The sequence below is a fragment of the Lycorma delicatula genome, chromosome 10 (genome assembly GCF_047948215.1).
Source record: "Lycorma delicatula isolate Av1 chromosome 10, ASM4794821v1, whole genome shotgun sequence".
NCBI classification, from domain to species: domain Eukaryota; kingdom Metazoa; phylum Arthropoda; class Insecta; order Hemiptera; family Fulgoridae; genus Lycorma; species Lycorma delicatula.
This window is the reverse complement of record NC_134464.1, coordinates 96948090-96969726: the sequence shown is the minus strand read 5'-3', so window position 1 is coordinate 96969726 and position 21637 is coordinate 96948090. Positions and strand designations below refer to the sequence as shown.

The following is a 21637-nucleotide window of genomic DNA, read 5'->3' as shown; positions in this document are numbered from 1 at the left end:
TCAAATAGATATAAGGGACAAAGATACATTTGGGAAGAAGATCTAAGTCTGTGAACGTTTTTAGAAATAACCAGAATGTAGCAGTAAAAAGTGGTTGCAAGAAAGGAAAAAACAACATAGTTTGAAAATGAAGGAGAGATGGAAAAGGAAATCAGCCAGGAATTTACTATTTAAACCTATATAAATAGTAAATTATATATAATTTACCATATATAATCCTACAGTGGCCGATGACAAGAGAGAAAAAAAGAAACTCTCATGTAGCTAATATAACTGTTTGTTATAGAGCCTGAATCAATTTTTGCTAAAGAAAGAAACAACACACATTATTCTTTGAACTCCGATAAATATTTTGACGTATGTTTTTTGAGTTCATAAAAAAAGAAAACACTTTAGTCAAACTGCACTGTCTAACTACATAATTATCTGAAACTTGGCCACATTATAATTTCACAGTTGATCTTGTCCTATTTCAAAATGATTGTAAAACCATAATTATTATGGGAATCGTGGTAACTAAGCATTACAAAATGGTTATATTAATTGAACATAAAAAATTACAAAGCCTATTTAAAAATATCCCCACTTGTGTACCATGAACTTTGCAATGAAATACTGATAGCAAAATAATGTAGCTATAAATTTATCAAGCAAGCGTCTTTTTATTAATTTCAAGTTACTTAAATTAATCACGGATTCCCACTAGATTAATTATTTCACTTTATTTATTTTCTTCGATAGCTAACAAGCTTTAATGATCTACTGTGATGATTTTGAATTTAAAATATTACCTACTTCCTTTTTATCACAAGCTATAATTTAATCAACAGACATTTCAATTTCAATTGCATAATCCAACAGTTTCAGACAAATCAGAACATGACTGATTATCTTTCTGCTGTAGGATAAGTTTGTTACAATGAATATAGAATTTTCTGTCAGTCCTTACCGCATGAACTAATTGAAAATAATTTACAAAATAATTAACCGTTGATTGAAATGTAAAATTTCAATAACTTTTAAGTCAATGACTGACATACACAACTTCATTTAACATCTTTAAACATTGAAGGACTTTTATAAGCATCAACTAAGTCAAACCCACTTATAAACTGTTTAAATAATTAACATTGAAAATAGCTTAAAGAACTAATCAAAATGCATCATTCAGTAGATATTGGTAAAAGCTTTACCTCAACTGCTACAAGACTGATTTTGGTCATATCTAATCTGCCACCAAAAATAAAAAATGCATGTATAAGACAGAAATACTGATAGCTATTGATTATATAGCTATACTGATTATATTTCAAGGTGATGTAGGCAGATAATTAATATTAATGACAAGTCATGTCTGAAATGGGCAGTAAGAAATATATTTTTTCAGATCACAGCTATTCATTATCACTAATTACAACTCGCTACAACAACCCTTATGTAGATTACAAAAGTTCTAGTAATTTTATAACAGAATCTTCATATTAGTAGACAGCTAACACAGGCAATTTAAGTCAAAAGTTTCGTTATTAAGCTTTAATATAAATCCATCAAAAAAATACAATAAATTAAACAATTTCTGTGCACAGTGATAGCATCTTTGCCTTTCATCCAGAGGTAGAGGTTTCAAGTCCTGGTCAGCCAGGCATTTTTCACACACTATAAAATTTATTATCATCCATTATGAAAAAGTAACTATTACTGGGCATCAGCTGTTATTAGTAAATGAATAAATAAATAATGAAAGTGAATGTAGCAACCAATAAAATCTTACTTTGCTGACCTACATATCTGTAGAGAGTTAGTTATTAATATCAAATTTCAAAGTATAACATCAAAGTATACACTAACTTATTTGAAAAATGCTTTAAAACACTTTATCACTTAATTTTAGATATAAAAAATTATTTATGTTAAGGTATCATTCAAATTCAACAATTCATTTTTGTAGAAGACCAGACTGATAACTCTGACTTCTTCAAGACCCACCATACATTAAAAAACATCGCTCATGTTAACAAACTTCTTGAAATCTTTCTATTCCTCAAATGCAGCAATTATGACAGAATAGACTTGGACCACAAAGATAAAAATTCCTCTTATAAAAATATACAACTGGAAATCAAGATCATTAAAATACATGGGCTGTTAAAAAACCTACATATTGAAAAAATCTATTAACACAGGATTTTTTGAAAATCTGTTAAATCAAATGTTATTCACGGGAATTTTAATGTAAATGAACACTTTTATTGAAACTGAAAACTACAAACAGACTTCTACTACTTTAGACTTCAAACTAAAACTTCAGACTTTTTATGTTCAATTTTATGTCCAAACAGACTTGGTATACATAATGTAGTATTAAAAGAATACAATTGATTCCTAATAATCAAAACAATTCTACTATACTAACACGACCAACATGAACAGAAATATTTAATATAAATAACAAATAAATTAATTACAACTTGAAGATCACTTTGAATGAGTATCCTACAAATTATCATGACAAAATATTTTAATACAAAGTTGTAATTTATAAATTATCAAAAGTGAATTTACAAACAGTTAAAGGAGAAGTTAAAAAACAAATAACAAACATATAAAACAAAATTAAAAATAAATAATAATTGAGCAAAGTTCATTACTGTATATTTCACTGAGTTGTAATAAAATAAACCTTGGTTGATAATACATGTAAATGGATACATGAAATTCAATATATTATTTGCTAAGAACTAAAAATTAAAATGTTCATGCATTTTATTCACACCATAATAAATAAAATACGGATTACATTTTACATCTACAATAATATATTTTTTCACAGGTACAATGATTTTAACTACATCTGAGCAACTGTTCTAGATGTTACATAACAAATAAAAAATTTCACAATGCATCAAAACAATTCATGATCAGTATCGGTTACCATAAGAATATTAAATTTCCATAATTATTAATTCTTTTTTTCTTTTAAAACTAAAATTTGTTATATAAATAAATTATTGGGACCAAAACATTGAGGTGCTGCCAAGTTGAAATTCATTCACATTTGACATCACTTTGATACTATAGTACAACTTCTCTCGGCAATCAGTATTATGTTTACAGGCAGCATAAGACTAAATATTGTCAGATAGCAGTAGTCTTATATTATTGCTCGACTAGACTACCCTATTTTGATAAGATACTGTACACATGTGGCTTGGAGATCTGCATAAGCCATTACAATGTTCTAGCAGATCTCTAGTATGATTATTAGTTTGTTTTTGTTTTTTCTTGTTACTGTTTTCCATTCCTTTTCTTACTTACCGACATAAATCTTGACAATTAGTTTCAAAGATACAACCCTACTTGAACTGGCCTCAAAAAAACTACACACTGTATATAAGAATTTGCAAATTAAAAATTATTTTTTTATTAATACTTTCATCTAGTCATATAAAGTACAACACAAATGTTAATTACTCAGCATGTGCCAAGATTTTTTAATTCTTTTATTTATTTATTATTGTTTTTAATCTACTATGTACAAACTGTACAGAATATTTCTAAATTAGTTATACTAAAGTAAGCTTTAACAAAGAAAAAAGTAAATAACTTACAGAATTGTTTGATAGTCACTGAGTAAAGTATATCCTAAAGGCTCATTCTTATCTAACACTGTTAGTTCCAGATGTTCTCAAAAAGTGGCACACACAAATGATTAATTCAATCAGTCATCATGAATTCATATACTGGTGTGGAACATCCTGGTGTGTAATTTATGGTTTAATGAATCCAAATCGGCTACTACCATTCACAGACAATTCATAACTAAATATTGCAAGCAACCACCTCAAAGATAATCTATTATTGCACGGTACAATCATTTTATTGAAAGGTGTGTATCATGTAGGACACCAGGTCAGAGTAGACCTTCAGTTTGTAACGCGGCAGACATTCATTCATAGTTCAGGTAAATTAACAGGATGCACCAGCATAGAATTGAATATTCCTAAGGTTACAGTATACAGAATATTGCATAATTGACTGTCATTTAAACCCTACAAATTACAACTGATACAAGCTTTGAGTGAAGGTGATAAATAAAAACAAATAAGAGTTTTATGTAAACATGTTAAAATTGAGACTGAAGATAATTATCTTAATAAAATCTTTGTACTCTGTGACAAAGCAACCTTCCACACCAGCTGTGAAGGGAATCTAGTGACATAATGTTCGAATATGGGTGAGCAGAATCCACAACACACAATCAAACACAAATGGAACTTGCCTAAGGTAAATGTTTTGTTGTGCTGCAAGCCGTCACAAAATTTATGGTTCTTTCTTCTTTGCCAAGTCAATTGTAACTGTCACATCATAGCTGGACATACTTGAACATCTTCTAATTCCACAATTACAACAGGAAATGGGCATAAAATTCATTTTCCAGCAAGATGATGCGCCATCACATTATCATTGTGCAGTAGTCACATATCCCAATAGCAAGGTGCAGACTTGGATTGGATGTGGTGGAGCATTTCCTGGCCACCAGGATCACATGCTTTAAGTTCAGTGGCATTCTCTGTATGGGGTTACATTAAAGACAGAGTGTTTGTTCCTCTGTTTCCAGGAAATGTAGACAAGCTACAGCACTGGATAACACAGTTGCCACCATAGATTAAGACATGCTTCATAGGATTTGGCAGGAAACTGATTACAGATGTAATCTGCCGTGTTACAAAAGGTAGCCATATTGAACATTTGTAAATGAAACTTGAAGATATACTGTAATCAGTGTTGCATCAAACATTTCTGTACGTTATTTACTTTTCTTCATTATTAAAGGTTACTTTTGTATAACTAATTTAGAAATAATCTGTATAAAAGTACTTAACTGAAAATTTAAAAAAAAATAACACGAGTCAACCAATAATTGACAGTACCACAAGAAATCACATTATCAAAATCTAAAAAAAAAAAAAAAACACTTCCCGTAATATAAAAAAATCATCCAATTTTTTAAAAATTATTAATCAGTAATGAGCAGTTATAAAATTTTAATCTTCAAATTTTATAAAAATGGACTGTTTTTACTGATCTTGAAAAAAATGACAAATAAAAAAAAATTGAAAAAACCATAGACAAGAAGCAAATACATTTAAAAGAATATATTTTTACGGAAAAAACTGTAAAACGTACAAAAATAATATAGAGTAAATCACACAAAAAAAGCATACCCAATTTTATATCTCTATGTTTTCAAAAGCATAACACCGATGCTGACTGAGACTGAGACTAATCGCTCATGGTACACACAAACTGCAACTCAGTAGTAGTAAATAGTGATACACAAAGTCCATCAGTAAAAGTATTAGTCCCTCACAGATTATCCCCCAAAAACCTACAGAAAAAGTTACAGTACTTTCAGGAATGAATCATAATTATTTATTCAAATAATTTTATTAATGTATTATTTTTTTTTTGTTGACAAAATGATTTTTTTTAGAAATTTGTTTTAATCATTTGAAAATTACAATCATACAATTATTTTAATCAAGTTCAAAAAACAGATTCAAGTGACTTTTTATTTATGTTCAAACCACTATTTTTTATGAGCAAATTTATCACCAAATGAATTAATTGTGATAATTCTTTTTTGCTTTATAGAGGGAGTTCCTCCGTTGGCACATTTTACATTTTTTCCCATGAAAAATAAATAGAAAATTAATTTTCTATTTGTCTGTCTTTAAACAGTTTGAAGAATTTTTCATTTTTTTCATAAACAATGCTTAATATTACATGTTTATAGTATAATAATAAACGGCATAATAAAACTCTGATACTAAAAAGTATTTTCATGTAAAACACAAGAAAATTAGTAGGGAAACTTTGAGAAAAATTTATACATACAAGGGCGGTACAGAAAGTAACTTACATTTGTACCTAGCATAGAGATGGGTGGAGATAGAGCCACCATCTTGGCATCAAAACATTTCTACACTCGGTACACATCAAGCTGTTGTAGTGTATGGACTGTGATTTTTCTACTTTGTTCATTGTGAATTACTGAAATGTGTGCTTCAATATAAAATCCTGCAAGTTGTGACGTGCATTCAGTGATTAGGTTTTTACTGGCAAAATACCTCAAAACAAACTGAAATTCATCAGTAACTTTGTGAGGTATACAGATGGAATAATGAGTAAAGCTGGAGTGAGGCAGTGGTGCATTCAATTTAAAAATGGCCTCACCAATGTTCATTATGAGGATCGCAGTGGTCAGCCTAGCCTTGTGACCGATGAACTGACAATGAAAATCAACAATAAAATTCTTGAAAATCGCCGCATTATGATTACAGAACTGTCGCTTTATTTCCCCCAAATTTCATTAAGTTTACTGCATGAAATTGTATCGGGAAAACTTGGTTATCACAAGTTTTGTGCAAGATGGATGCCTGAAATTCAAGGCGGCAGATTTCTACAAGGAAGTAATTGAAAAGCTTATGCATCATTATGATAAGTGACTCAATTTAAATGGCAACTATGTAGAAAAATAGTTTAAATTTGTCACTTTCAAATGTATATAATAAAATTCCTTTTTTTTATTTGGTTGGTTTATTTCAAAACATAAGTTACTTTCCGGACAGCCCTTGTATCTTGTATATATATTTAAAAATATATAATTGCATTTAAGAGCCTTCAGCTAAAAATATGATAGCAGTCTAATCATTTCTCTCCATTCTTTTCCTTATTTTTACAAGTCATGGATTTATTATAAAATGGGTATTATCTTCATAGGCCAATCTGTATTTTAAATAAAATTATAAAGTGTAAGATATAACAAACTTTTTAAAATATAAATAAACTTCAAAAACCTCAATAAAAAGTAAGAAAAATTTTCTTCAATTATTTATTTAAAAAATGTTTGAAGATGGTACCAAATTAAGTTTAATAAGTTAGTATTTGCCTTGAATTTTGTGCCAACATCAACAAGTAAACATTTAAAAATATAATAAATGATTTGAATATCAAATTTATTACAAAAATGTAATACTTTGATGTATATAATAGGTTGTATATATAATAGGATGTATATATAATTGGTTTCATTAAAAGAATCATTAAAAAAAATTAACAGAATAGTTTTAGGAATGACTTATATACAAACATGTATTGTTACTCTGCAATTAGATTACTGCAGCACTAACTTGTGAAACATAAATGTATGTTTATACATTTAATCTATTGATTACTACAATATTTATTTAAATATAAAAAAATTGTGTTTATATATATATATATACATAAATACAATTTTTTTGGATATATATGTGAATGTAAACTAACATAATTGATTTTCATATGATTTAATCCAGAAAACAATATTTACACTTTTAATATGCTTACAAAAAAAATTTCCCATAACAATAAAAAGAATTTTATAAAATTTTGTTTATATTTACTGCATTTTTCATGGAAAATACATGTACAGCCATTTAGAAAAGTAAAAACAAGTTACACTTCAGTTAAACTGAAGAACTGAAAATTACGTTTTATAAGAGCCGTTTACATTATTCTATGAAATACTAGATTTCACACTTAAAACTGTAATTTTTATGATTCATGACTGCATGGGCTCTTCACGACTTTATAAGACTTTATGAGATTATACTGCTTTAAAACAGCTGCAAGCTTACTATAATTTCAGCAGTCGATCTTGTTCAAGTATCTAAATTTGATTACTCCTGAAACAAAACCAATGACTCTACAATGGGAAAAAAGTACACTTTAATAAAGAAAATCAAGCCCCAAACTGAAATGTAAGATGCTTCAAACTCTAAGGAATAAAACTTTTAGAGCTTTCTCTCTTCTGGAAAAGACTATGACCTGGTAATTCAAATTCTATCTTGCTCAGTATATACCTTATTGGAAAGCCTCAGTTCTTTTGTAAAGGGGATCTAATCAGCAGATAAATTTTATATAGACAACTATAATAATATATATATATACTTTTAAAATTTGATTTCTAAAAGAAGACTTTGTAATGCAAACCAGCCTTCTTGCTGGAGTTGGGGAGTTTATTTCTCAATTGTAACTCTATCATACTGAAGTTTATTTTACAATTATACTGATTACATTATTTATATTACAACTATAAGATAATTTTAATAGTTAACATTGAGGTGTTTACCACCTGAAGGTGGTAGACACTCTTGAATAGGACTCAGTAAGTAACATCCACCTGCTAACCTACTTTATGCTTTAGCATAGTATAAATATTTTATTTAATTTGAACAATAAAATGGTCCCTTACTAATATTGCATTAGTAAGACTTCCTGAAAACAGATTCCAGATCTGTGTTGTTAGGTGATCCACAGGAAGGTGATGAGTGAAATGTCATTTTAGCAAATACCAAAAAGAACATAAAATTAGTCAAATACAATCAAACTGATGACTACAGAAAGCTTTTTAGGTGAAAAGGGAGACCTGTTCCTTAAAAGAGCTAAAACACACGTACTCCGGTTCAGATTATACTAATAATTTGATTATGTTAGTGTCAATACACATAATTTTGATTTTCAATGATATAATGTTCAAACTTCAGAAAAAAGCCAGACAATAGAATGAATCAACTTTCGGTGAGCGAGGTTGTAGATAAGATTGCTCTCTTATCTACTTTCCTTATTATGTTGTATTTTTTAAATGTGATATACAAGTGGAATTTCATATAATATAAACAATGCATTAATTTTTTCAATTTGTAAATTTAATTTTTTTTTAGTGTTCTGGTTTAAGTGAGCAAATTTTAAAAATTTAAGTAAAAGAAAACTGCAAAAAATGGAAATGCATGTATTGTAAGGGATTCATTTCTTTCTCAAAAATTATGGAACTAACCATTGAGTTTAAGGAGCAGTTATTAAAGGAGGTAAGATAAATTTTTACTTCTGAATTAAAAGTTATTAAGAACAAGGTTATGCATGCAGACCAACCATGGTGTTAGCAAGCTTTGTAAATCTGTTGATTTTTTTCCTATAAAATTAATGAATTTAAAATCAATATCATAAGCAATAATCAGCTGTAATTTGAAATCAATTTCAAAATGAATATTGAGATAAAAGGAAAATTTGAATGAAAATTAATGAGCTTAAAACACAGGTTCTGGAGCTCCAGCAATATAACTGTCCAAATAATTTAGAAATCCATGAGATTCCTTTATCTAAAAATGAACTCATCTCGGATGTACTGTTAAATGTTTAAATATTTCCCGCGGCATCAATTAATACTGCTTATAGAATAAATACTACTAAAAAGTAAGGATAGACCTCCAATCAGTAAAGAATTTTGTTTCTACATTTACTAAATAGGAGTAGTTGGCTAGATTTAAAGAATATAGAAAGAAAAATGGTAACTTTTTGATGATTCATATTAATACAACTCGCAAAGAGTATCAGATTTTTTTAAAATTATTATTTGTCTCCTCCATACTATAAAAATTCAATGTTTAAATGTAAGTTTTTCCACAAAAAATAATAATTTCAAGTACTGTTGGGTTAATAGTGGAAGAATTTACATCAGAAGAGATGATAGCGATAGAGCTTATAGAATAGTTGAAAGTGTTTGACTGTCTGAACTTTAAAATAAATGTAATTAAATTTTTATTATTTAATTGGTTTACATTGCATTTTTATGTTCCATGACACTAAGATGTTTGTAATTATAACACTGAGACTATGCAGAATAAGGATAATTACACTTTCTTTGGGTTGGGTGATCCAAAATTTATTTGTTGTTAATGTTAAAAGCATAAATTCTCATTTAGATCGGTTTCTTGTTTTGTTAGACAATATTAAAATTAATTTTGACATATTTTTATGTGACATGAAATGAATCATTGTGTTATCCTACTTGGGTTATTATAATATATTTCAGATAAGAGTCTGAACAAATGTGACAGTATCAGTGTTTATATTAGAAACGATTTACATTGTTTATCTTTTGATACGAATGTTATTGAAGGTTGTAATTCTGTATTTATTAAATTAAATTCTGTGGTAATACCATAGGCTTAACAGTTATTTACAGATCTCCTAGCCTTGAACTCAGAAAATTTTTATCTCATCTATAATTCCATTTGAAATCTACTGGTTATTTAAAAGTACACTTTCTGTGTGCGATATTAATATTAATTCATTAGGAAATTATTAAAAAACTGTTGAATATTTAAATATTATGGCTTTTTGCTTATACAACTTTTTATTAACAGATCTACTAAGATCACTGAGAATATGAATTGTTGTATCGATCATATTTTTATTAGTAATTATGATATCTTTAAGCCAAATGGATATGTCAGACACAATTACCACTGATCATTTTTCTATTGTAGGATCAGTGGAGAATGTTGAACAGGATGGTGTTGCTGGATGTTATAATAGTGAAGTTTTAATTTAAATAATGGTAGAAATTGTTGAATTTGTATTGATGAGACGAAACTGAAGGTTAAAAATGAAAATGAGTGTTGGACTTCTATAATTTAATATTGCAATGTAGATGAGGCATTGGAAAATTTTCTTGATTTTTATAACCAGTCATCGTAATTTTATTTAATTAAAGCCATGGATGTCTAAATGTATTTTAACATCTATTAAAAACAGAGAAAAAAACGTATACTAAAGTTAAAAAACAACCTTTTAATAAGACCATAGTTAATAAATATAAAATCTATATAAATATTTTAAACTCTGATTAAATTGTTCAAAAGTAATTATTATTTTTTAACAATTATAAATGCTAATGTCAATAGCAAGTTAATTTGGAATCTTATAAATGAAGTTACTAATTCCTCCTCTAAAATAAATAGTATATTTGAAAGGATGGAAAGGGTGTTCACAAGCGAATCTTTTAGTACGGCAAATATTTTCAATTCTTTTTTTGTTAATGTTGGTATATCTATTATTAGTAATTTTTTTACAAATTGTGATGAAAGTATGCCCTTACATGAGGTGATAAGTATAATGGACCTTATTCCATTTTTTCAGCCAGTTACAACTGATGAAATTTTTAAATTAATTAATGAATTTAAGGATAATAATACTTTAATAACTCATGAGTTATCTAATTACATATTGCAGGTGCTTCTTCCTCCTTTTATTTATTTGCTTCTTGCCCATATATTTCATATTTTTAACTTACAATTGTTAATGGTGTTTTCCCAATTTTTTTTTAAACAGGTAACAGTAATCCATTAAACAAAAATGGTGATAAAAGGGATATGACAAATTATAGACCCATAAGCTCTGACTTTGTCTAAAATTCTGAGAAAGTGTATTAAAAATTAGATTGGCTGCATTTATAAAAAAAATATAATCCATTTGGTGGAAATCAATTTGCATTCATAACAGGTACTGGAACTGATAATGCCTCGTTTATTCTTACAAATCTGATTTGAAAGATTGGATGATGGTGACCATGTCATTAGGATTTTTCTGGATATACAGCCTTAGATTCTGTAGATCATTCAATTCTCTTGAATAAATTACATAATATTGGTATTAGGGGATTGTTTTAAATTTATTTGTCATATTTAAGTAACAGAACATGTTAAGTTAAACTGATTAGTGTAGTAATGATCTTCCTATGATTACTGGGTTTCACAGGGTACTGTTTTGGGCCGGATTTTATTCCTGGTACATATGAATATTTTCAATTTTAACATTCAGGGTAAATCTATTTGTTCTGCTGATGACACAGCCATTGTTTTTGGTGATGGTTCGTTTGATAATGTAGCAATGAAGGCTAATCTGAGTCTGAAATTGGTTAACTAGAAGTATAAAATGCTTTGTGCATTAATGCAATTAAAACCAATGTGTTTATTTTTCTAACATGAGAAAAATTTTTAATAATAAAATAATTATATATATATATATATATATATATATATATATATATATATATATATATACAAATTTTATTACTATAAGCTTAACAAGAATACTTGAAATTATCATACTGTGCTAACTTTTGTTAAGCATCTAATGATAGATTTTTGACTGTAATCTGAAGTTTAATATCCATATAAATAATTTGGTTAAGAAGGTTAGGAGGCATTTTTACAAGTTTAACATTCTTAGCCATATTTTGTTTTATATTCAGCTAAGAATAGTTATTGTGAATTTCTTCATGCGTTACTCTCATATGGCATTTTGTTTGGGGGAATACGTTTGACTACGTACTCCAGCTGCTATTAGTTACCATTAACTTATTATTAAAAATTTGTCTCATTAAACCATCTATTTTTCTTAGTAATTTGCTTTATTCTTTGTTTAAAGTTTATAATCTTAAAAATTAATATGTTAAAAATATATTATTATTTGTTAATAAAAATTAATGTTTATTTAAATTCTATTATAATCAACAGTTATTCTTTTATGAATAATATTTGTATACCTCCTGCTAATAGAGTTCTCTTTCGGAGAGGTTTATATAATACAGCTAGTCGGTTATTGTTAATGCTTATATTGATTTGGGTAATTTTGTTTCGATTCACTCCTTAAAGAGATATTTGAAGAATTTTTCTGTAATTGATGACTATGATTTTAAGAGTGTGTATTAATCAATTTAATTTGGGTAAACCTCTAATTAATGTTTTTCATAAAAGATATTTTACGGTATTGTTTATTATATTATATATATGAGTTGTATATGATAAGTTATACTGTATGTTTATCATTATTTTTGCTCTAAGCTCAAGTACTTTATTTTTGAGAGCTGGCTTGATATGTGTTGTAAGAAATGATTTAATGTATCTATAGTTCTAGCTTTTTATTATATGTCTATTACTGTGTTGTATAATATTATATCTATTCAAGTGAATTTCAATAGATAGTTATATCACTGAAACCAATAACCAGATTTCAAAATAAATATGTAAAGGAGTAGAATGCAGTAACTGAGGAAAACCATAACAGGTAATCACACTCGTTTAAATATATCTTATTAAAAATTGCATAATATAAAATAAAATCAACAATTTTTTTAAAATACATAAAAAATGGTTGAACACAACCGCTAATCAAAGAACACCACTTTCAACAAACAAATAGGCAGCTCTTTTCATAACATTAAATCTAAGTTCCTTTTCTTATCTGTCTTCAGAAAAATATAAGATTTCACTGTATAACATACTAACAAATAAACAATCACTGTGTTCTACTTTTCACCTGCAATGACTGTTTAACTAAATTAAATAAATTATATGCATTGCTGACAGTCACTGCACTACTACTGCTGCTACTAATTAAATTAGAACTACTGCTGTTGCTGTTGCTATTATTATTACTACTATTATTATTGTTATTATTTGATGTTCGATGCCTTCTTAGAGGGACATTATGCGTTTGTACATGATGTTTCCTAAGGTATTCTTTATTTTTGAAGACACGTGAACAGAAGTTACAAGGAACATGTTGTCCAGGCGTATGCACATTGCTTACGTGTTGCCGTAGGTTACCAGAGTTGGAGAATATTTTGCCACATAGCTGGCAACGTTGAGGCTGCATACATCTCCATTCACCACGTACGGCCCTCCCATCTGCAACCACAAGAGTGCGTTGGACTCAGTATACATATCAAACAACTCATCATCATATCATCATGCTAACAACCAACCACCCGACCACCATTTAAAAATCCATTCACCTGTATACTACACACTATAAATTTCATATACATACACTATTACATATAATGTATGCATATAGATATGCCATCAAAAACAATTCAATACACAAATACTTGCATCACAACAACAAATCATTATCATTTTTACATATATATTATAATTTTTTAAATAAAAATGTATACTGTGTCCACTCAGGATAGCACTCTTGTGATGCATACTCCATTACTTCTAATGCAGGCAGCACACCATTTACAACTCAACTTAATCTAATATTTTAAAAATCAAAACAAAAACATAATCGGGAAATAAAACATTTAATTTAGCCTGATACTTTACTGAGTACAGTTATAAGAGGTAAAAATGAAATATATTATTTTAATTTAACTGGTCACAAGCCCTTACACAAATTTCAAAAAATCCAATTTTTCAAACACCACAACTTGATATGGTTCTGGTAAAGATCATTGACATCACACTATGCACATACACAAATACGCATAGATGCAACTCTCGCAACTCTACTGCTATTGTCAATAGCCAGTTAGATTTCAATAGAAAAAAAATCAAACATGATGACATTTTCTAGTATTTATCTATTTATCAATAAATTAATTTCTTTTCCTAATTCTGATATCTATACTTCACCAAAGCTCATGCACCACATTAATGTTCCGATTGAAAATCAGTTCAAAGTCACACATCACATTGCATGAACAAAGTTAGAGACATTTGGATCCTATTTAATAAAAGCAAGTATATAAAATAAAATCAAATAGTAATAGTAATAAAATCAAATTAAAAAAAAAGTTTTAATTTAAAAAGATTCAACATATTCTAGCAGTGCTTATAGAAAAAATTACAACATACTGTCTTTAAACTTGTTTAAACAATTATTTCTTTTGTATAGTGAGAATGGCCATATTTTCCTAGAAACCTACCCACTTTACTCACAAATAATATTATTTACATTTTGTGAATCAAATAAAATTCAACCAGGTCATATTTCTAAACTAAAAAACTAACTTATTAATTTTATTAATAAATGGAAAAATAATTAAAGATCAAACTTAAATAGGGCTGTTTTTATCTTGCAGACCCTAATGTGTTTATATTGCCAACTTAAAAGGCAGAGTGACAGCATCTTCAGCTTTCATCAAAAGTTTTGGGTTTAAATCCTGGCTCAGCTGGGCATACTTTTACACACTACAAAATCATTTTTCATCTATCATAAAATACCACACGTTGGTTGTAATTGGGTAACCAATTTATGGTTGCTCCCCCATTAAGTAAATTTCATTAATTTATTAAAATAAATTAACACTCAAAAAAAACAATGTAATGAAAATAAAAATATCAGATCCAACTACACCTATCCGAACGGTTCCTAAAAGGAAATTTCAAAATATAAATTAACCAAGTATGATTCCAAGCACTTCTATTACTTTTGCATTAGCATGTTATGTAAATAATCTTCTTTAAAATGTATAAAAACACATTGATTAAAGTCCAAAGTAACCACTTGTAATAAATAAGAGCTTCCCAGAAGTGGAGACCCAAAATTCTACAAGTGTTCCTTCATTATAATAAACTATATGTGTCTTAAATAAGACATTAAGCCGCACCACCTAAAAATAAGCAGTAAATAACGCAGTTAAAAGAAAAATTAATAAATCACAGTACACCCAATTTTGGAAGTATATGGTTGCACCTATTTATTTTTGATGATCGTAACATTCAGTACCATTAAAAACTACAAAGATCTGAAACGCAATTGCATCCAGTTTACACATCAGAAAAAATGATAATGTATAAAACTGAAGAGTAAGTAGAAAAGTAATAGACATATAATAAAATTCACCTTAAAACAAAATAAGTAAAAGATATATATATATATATATATATATATATATATATATATATAAATTATTATAATAAATAAAATTCAGATAAAAATTACCAAATAAATTATTATAGAAAACAATAAATGAGATAAAATAAATTTCTGATAACGCAAAGAGTTATAATGCAGAGATATAATGACGTGATATAGGAGAAAAACTATGATTAAAAAAAAACCATAGATAAATCTACAGAGTTCATAACAGATAATAAAATGAAAACATATAATAAATACATGTAAGTAAACTTATCATACAAAATCTGATTAAAATAAATTAACTTAAAATAGGAAACGGTCTCAAAAAAATGAAAATATAAATTTATGTTTCCATGTAAAGAAAAAACAATTCAAATATTAATTCCCAATTTTTTTAGTAATATTTTTCACAAATGATTGTTGTTAGCAACAGGTTGACTTAAAGAAACTGGTTAATTTAACTAAAAAATTCATTTTAATTCAACAAGAACCTACCTAATTTTCAGTCTACTACTAATATCCTAATTATTCATTTACTGTTTCTGAGTAAAAAATTCCTACATCTATGTATTGCAACTGGCTCACAACAATTTTATTTCCATAATAAAGTACAATTAGATTAATATAAACAGGATAACAGGTACTTATTGATAAATTAAAATACATAAATACTTGTCATTTATTTTTGCATATTTTTGCTCTAAAAACTTAAATGACTTTTAAAAGTTAAATCTGCTAATATATTAAGTTCTTCTCAAAAGTTAAACTTAAATAAAATCATATCATTAAATTATATAATTTCAGAGGATTCTTCCATTAGAAAGTGCTGCAATCAATAAAATCACCAATGGATAGTAAAAAATAAACAAATTTATGAAAAAAATCAATAAAACACTTTATAAGTTTATGGTCAATCATATTGGTAGCATTTGTAGGAACAAATAACGCAATCTGTAACCAATAAAATGTAGTAATACATCATATAACTAACTTAAATCTAACTTTATAAAGACACTGTCTGTTGAATACTAGAAACTTGAAATAAACTGTTGCTAAAAACTATAGAAAAATAAAATAGTAACCTTTGAAATGTAAATTAAACAAAAGTCTTATCTGTTACAAGTAAAGCACAACGAAATAATATTTCGACATTTTTCTGAGCAAATTAAAATGGTTTTCTAAGTTTCTGACACAGAGCAATCGATGAAAGTGAATCCCCTGATTCAGAAATCTTTTATAAAACAAAAAACAAAATATTTTTAAAAATCTTTTGTTGTTAATATTTATATATTTATTAAGGTAATCTTGAGTGATATTAATAGTTAAATTGTGTTTCTAAATACATCTAAAGTTTTAATAGGTTTAATTATGCTTCTTAAGTTTATATTCTCAACCGATAAATAATGTGTTTGTTTATATAAAAGTTCATTGGTAGACAGTGTTTCATCTTTATTCTTTCTTTAGAAACATTTTCCTAAAATAACAAAAAAAGATTGTAAATTATGGTCTTTGTGATATGGAAGCTTCATTATCAGAGGTAAAGCTAAACAAGGGAGAACTGTATATGTTATGACATAACTTTAAAAATAAAATGTTTTGAAAATCTAAGTATGGAGTTCGTAATAAGAATACGTTACGACCTTATTAAATATCTCAATCTAACTACATATAACCAAAGAGAAATGATACTGTAACGAAGTATAACAGTTTGGAAAAGATACACATCTATACTGTATTTCTTAACATACAAAAGAAATCTATAAAAAATTTTTGTCAGTTCTCAAATAAGAATCATGAATGTGTTCTTTTTAAGAACACATTCCTAGAATCTATGCAGAATCATTCCCATTACAAACTTGCATTGTAACTATTTATTTGCCTCTATACTATATTATTATACTGTGCACGTAATCAGTGTGAAACCAACCGATGTCAAATTAAAGATCTCAGTCGATCAACTACGAATACACTGTATAATATAAAAATAATTACTGATAATTTTTTGATGCAAAATAATAGGACCAAAAACATGCATGACCAAACTTATTAAATTTCCTATACAAAAATCAGTTAACCAAAATAAACATTTACTAGTGTAACAAAGGTTCACAAACCATTCCATGTAATTAACAAAAACATTTTTCTGTGCAAGTTTGAAAGTGTATTTAATTTAAAACTATTATTGTAGGTTATATGTTAAATGTTGTGTCAAGAAATAAGAAAAATTCTCAGTTATCTTTTTCTCTATTAACTCAATCCAACTTCTTAAATGCTTATTCTCTTTGAACTACTGTTTTTTTTTTCCCCCAGCAACAACGTATAACAGTTTAGCAGCAGATTGTAGTTTATAATATGAATATAATACAATACCATTATTTTACAAGAGTACAGTTAAATAATGAAACCATCAATTTCATATGTTAACATTTGTACCCTATACTTACATATATTCTCATTTCTCCTGCCTCCCTATCATCTAACCGCTTTTACGTAGTGTTTTATTTTTTAACGTGAAAAGAATGATTGTTCCCAAACTACTTCAGGTTAAAAGTTTTTAACTGTACACACATTTGTATTATACCAAGTTTTAATAAAATTATGCGCAGTAAATTACTAACAACAATGCATATTAGGAAAGCAGCAATTATGAAGACGTATGATTACAGATAAAAACTATGAAAAGATACAAAACACAAAGATGTGCATTCATACACTAACGTGTGCATGCATACACTAAAAATACTTCTAAAAAATACAAAAGAAAAAAGTAAAGAACTAATTTTAATCACAGTTTTTCATCGTTGTTTTATATTTCAAAATCTTTTGCCTGTCAATAAGTTAATTCAGCTATACACACTTTATTTTACAAGTATAGTAAATATATATATAATATATCAATAAAATATTTATAAACAATTAAAATGTGAAAACTAATTTATTCTACACATTCACAACATTTAAATAAAATTTAAAATATGAAATAAAACCTTAAAACCCAAAATTACAAACTGTAATAAACAAAATAAAGGAAACCCTAATTATTTTGGATGAAAAAATTTATCATTTTTTATTCTAAGAATAAAACTTGTATAAGTATTATCATCTAAATATTTGTATCTTTTTAAAACATACGCAACAGTAATTTATGAATTTCTAATTGAATAAATTTTAACTTAACTGGGTACAATTCTAGTTTCTTTTAAATTTACATACGAGTACACAAGTTAATTTCTATGGAGAAATGGTAGCATCTTAACCTTTCATGCAAAAGGTTCCAGGTTCAAATCCTAATGATGCATAATTTTTTTTTCATATTCAACAAAATGTTTATTCCACATTCCCAATGCAAGCTTTCAGCTTATATGGTGAATTAGCACAGTATCAACAAAAAAAAAAATCTCAAAGATATGAGGGAAATCAGATTTGTCATCTATGCAATTCGGCATAACCTGAATAGTGGTGCCATAGTCCGACAGCCATGGGATTTTTTTAATTTAACTATTTTGGCTCTTTTGATCTATTAATAATGAAATAATAAACTACCTACACACACCCACCCACCCACACACACAGAGAGGGGGGGAAGGAGAAAGAGAGATACACGTCATAAAAAATCATATCTCCCTATGTAATTGAGGTAAATTATTACTTGGAACTGCAAAATAATCAGAATGTCATAAAGTTTTTGTAGACCTGACTGGCTGTGATTTAAGTCACAATGCACAACACCCTGCCGCCACTATCAGTCAGTGCAATGGCAACAGTTCAGCAGAAAACACAGGTTGTTTTGTGGTTACCGAAGTATAAATCAGTTATAATTGTTCAACGGACTTTCCGGCATGTTTATGGCAATGATTCCCTCATGAAAATACCATTAGAAGCTGGTAAGAACAGTTTGAGGAATCTGGCAACGTGAAAGTGAAAAAGTAACAAGGATGGCCAAAAACAAGTGACACGCAGTTGAGCGTATATGCCTAAGTTATTGCACATTTTCCCGCAAGTTAACTAAATTCAACAAGAAAGTAACGTTGCTGTAAAGTTTCAACAAGATGGTGTGCACCCCACACTTCAGCCTAGGCATTTGATGCACTCTCAATGAAAGATTCCCTAATTGTTGGATTGATAGGGTCGGTCCTGTGCTTTGGCCTTCGAAAAGCCTAGATTTATTAACCCTAGATTTTTTCTACAGGGATACATTAAAAACATTGTCTACAGTGAAAAAAGTCAGGGATTTACAACATTTAAGATAACAGATCAATGCTGCTATTGCCACAACTATGCTTGCAATGATTCAGCAGACCTGGACAAAAGTCGATTATCAGCTGGATGTTTGCAGTGACTAACAGAGCTCATATTGAAACATTATAAGGTATGTAAAATTTTTTTTGAGCTGGTGAATTTAAAAAAAAAAATACTCATTAGCTCCAGTAGTTACTAAGATGATTTTTTTTTAAATTGCTGCAACTTTTTCAATGACCCCTCTCTCTCTCTTTCTCTCTCTCTCTCTCTCTCTCTCTATATATATATATATATATATATATATATATATATATATATATACACCCCCCAATGTGTGCACACATACACATACATACACACACACATGTACTGCATATAAACCAATAAAATAAACAATTTTTCACCATATGTAATCATAGAAAATAAAAAATTAAATGATTATTAAATTAAAAAGAATACAATGAATAGCTATGCAAAACAATTACATAAGTAAATTGGAAATAAAGATTTTACTCCATCAAAAATAATTATAAAGAATTCTTACTTAAATCTAAACCTGGATAACCATTGTTAAACAATCATCAATAAACTCTACAGAAAAAATGTAGATAAAGAAATCAAGTAAAATTGAAAAATAAAAATAAACAATATGAACTGAAAAATAAGTAGCAACTTATAAATAATAAATAAAAAACATTACAAACAAGTACTTTTAGCTGAGATTTTAGAATAAAGAATACAAATAATGATTGGCATTCTTGGCAATTGCAACAGAAAGCATAAATTCAGTTTAAAGATATCCAAATCTTTAAACCTTGAATCCAAATTGCACAGAGCAGTAGAGCGTAATAATTTATTAATTAATTGATTGGAGTTGACTGCCTCCTTACTGGAACTGACTTTGTCCAGGGCAGATTTGATTGGAGATTTAAATGGTTTACATATCTTTAAACCAAATTTGTTTTCTATCCAGACTGCCTAGTATAACATCAGTTATTATATGTATTTTTTACATTTATTTTTTTACTCTGAAACTTTTTTCATAGTGTTTCATAAGTAATGTTTTTTTGTCAACCAATATTACTTATCACTTTGTTTTAAATTTTATTGATTTTTTGAAATATTTTATTTATATATACTTTTTCCATAGTGTGTTTACTGATGATGACTGTTTAATAATTGAAATGGCTATCTAGGTTTAGATTTTATGAAATTTTTTTTATGAATCATAATTTTGTTTTCCAATTTAAATAAAAATTATTCAATGTTATACTGATTTCAAATAAACTGTACTGGATATTAAAGATACTTATTTTAAAATTTATTTTAACTTATTCTTTACCATCATATTTAAATATTTTTATTTACAGTTTTGACAGTCCAGATATAGCAACTCTGTGTGTGTGTGTGTTGTGTGTGCACACACATGTATATGTGCATATGCTTGGGCGTGCTTGCACACAAGTATACAACGATTAATAAATAAATACATTTACACATAACTACAGATAAGATAAAAGAAATCTTGATAAATTAATAACCCAATTTGATATTAACTTTTATACATTGTTTTCACTCCTACAAAATAATACTATAAAAATGGATAAATAAATACAATGAGTAGATAATAATCCACAAATAAATGATTAAATATAAAACAGATTACCATTAGAGTGAGTAAACAGTGATTAAAATAACTATCAAATAATAATAATAATAATAAAATATCATTGCATCATAAAAATAATAATAATAATAATAAAAGAAATTAAAAGCAAATGGATCAAAAACTAATAAAAAAAGGTTAAAACATTAAAAAAAAAAAACAAAGAAACCAATTATAATAAAATGACAG

General features: G+C 27.5%; 1 protein-coding gene across 4 annotated transcripts in view; it reads right to left on the bottom strand.

Annotated features, from left to right (window-relative positions):
- Window positions 1–21637, bottom strand: part of LOC142331788 (uncharacterized) — an 86909-nt gene that overhangs the window by 18206 nt on the left and 47066 nt on the right. For 3 of the 4 annotated variants that reach the window (XM_075377899.1, XM_075377898.1, XM_075377901.1), the window contains one exon: window positions 12109–13577. The exons of the other annotated variant lie outside the window; for it this stretch is intronic. In XM_075377899.1, the coding sequence (XP_075234014.1) occupies window positions 13186–13577 (392 nt within the window). In that variant the 3' untranslated portion in view covers window positions 12109–13185. Of the gene's footprint in view, window positions 1–12108; window positions 13578–21637 lie in introns of those variants that run through there. 4 annotated transcript variants of the gene reach the window in all.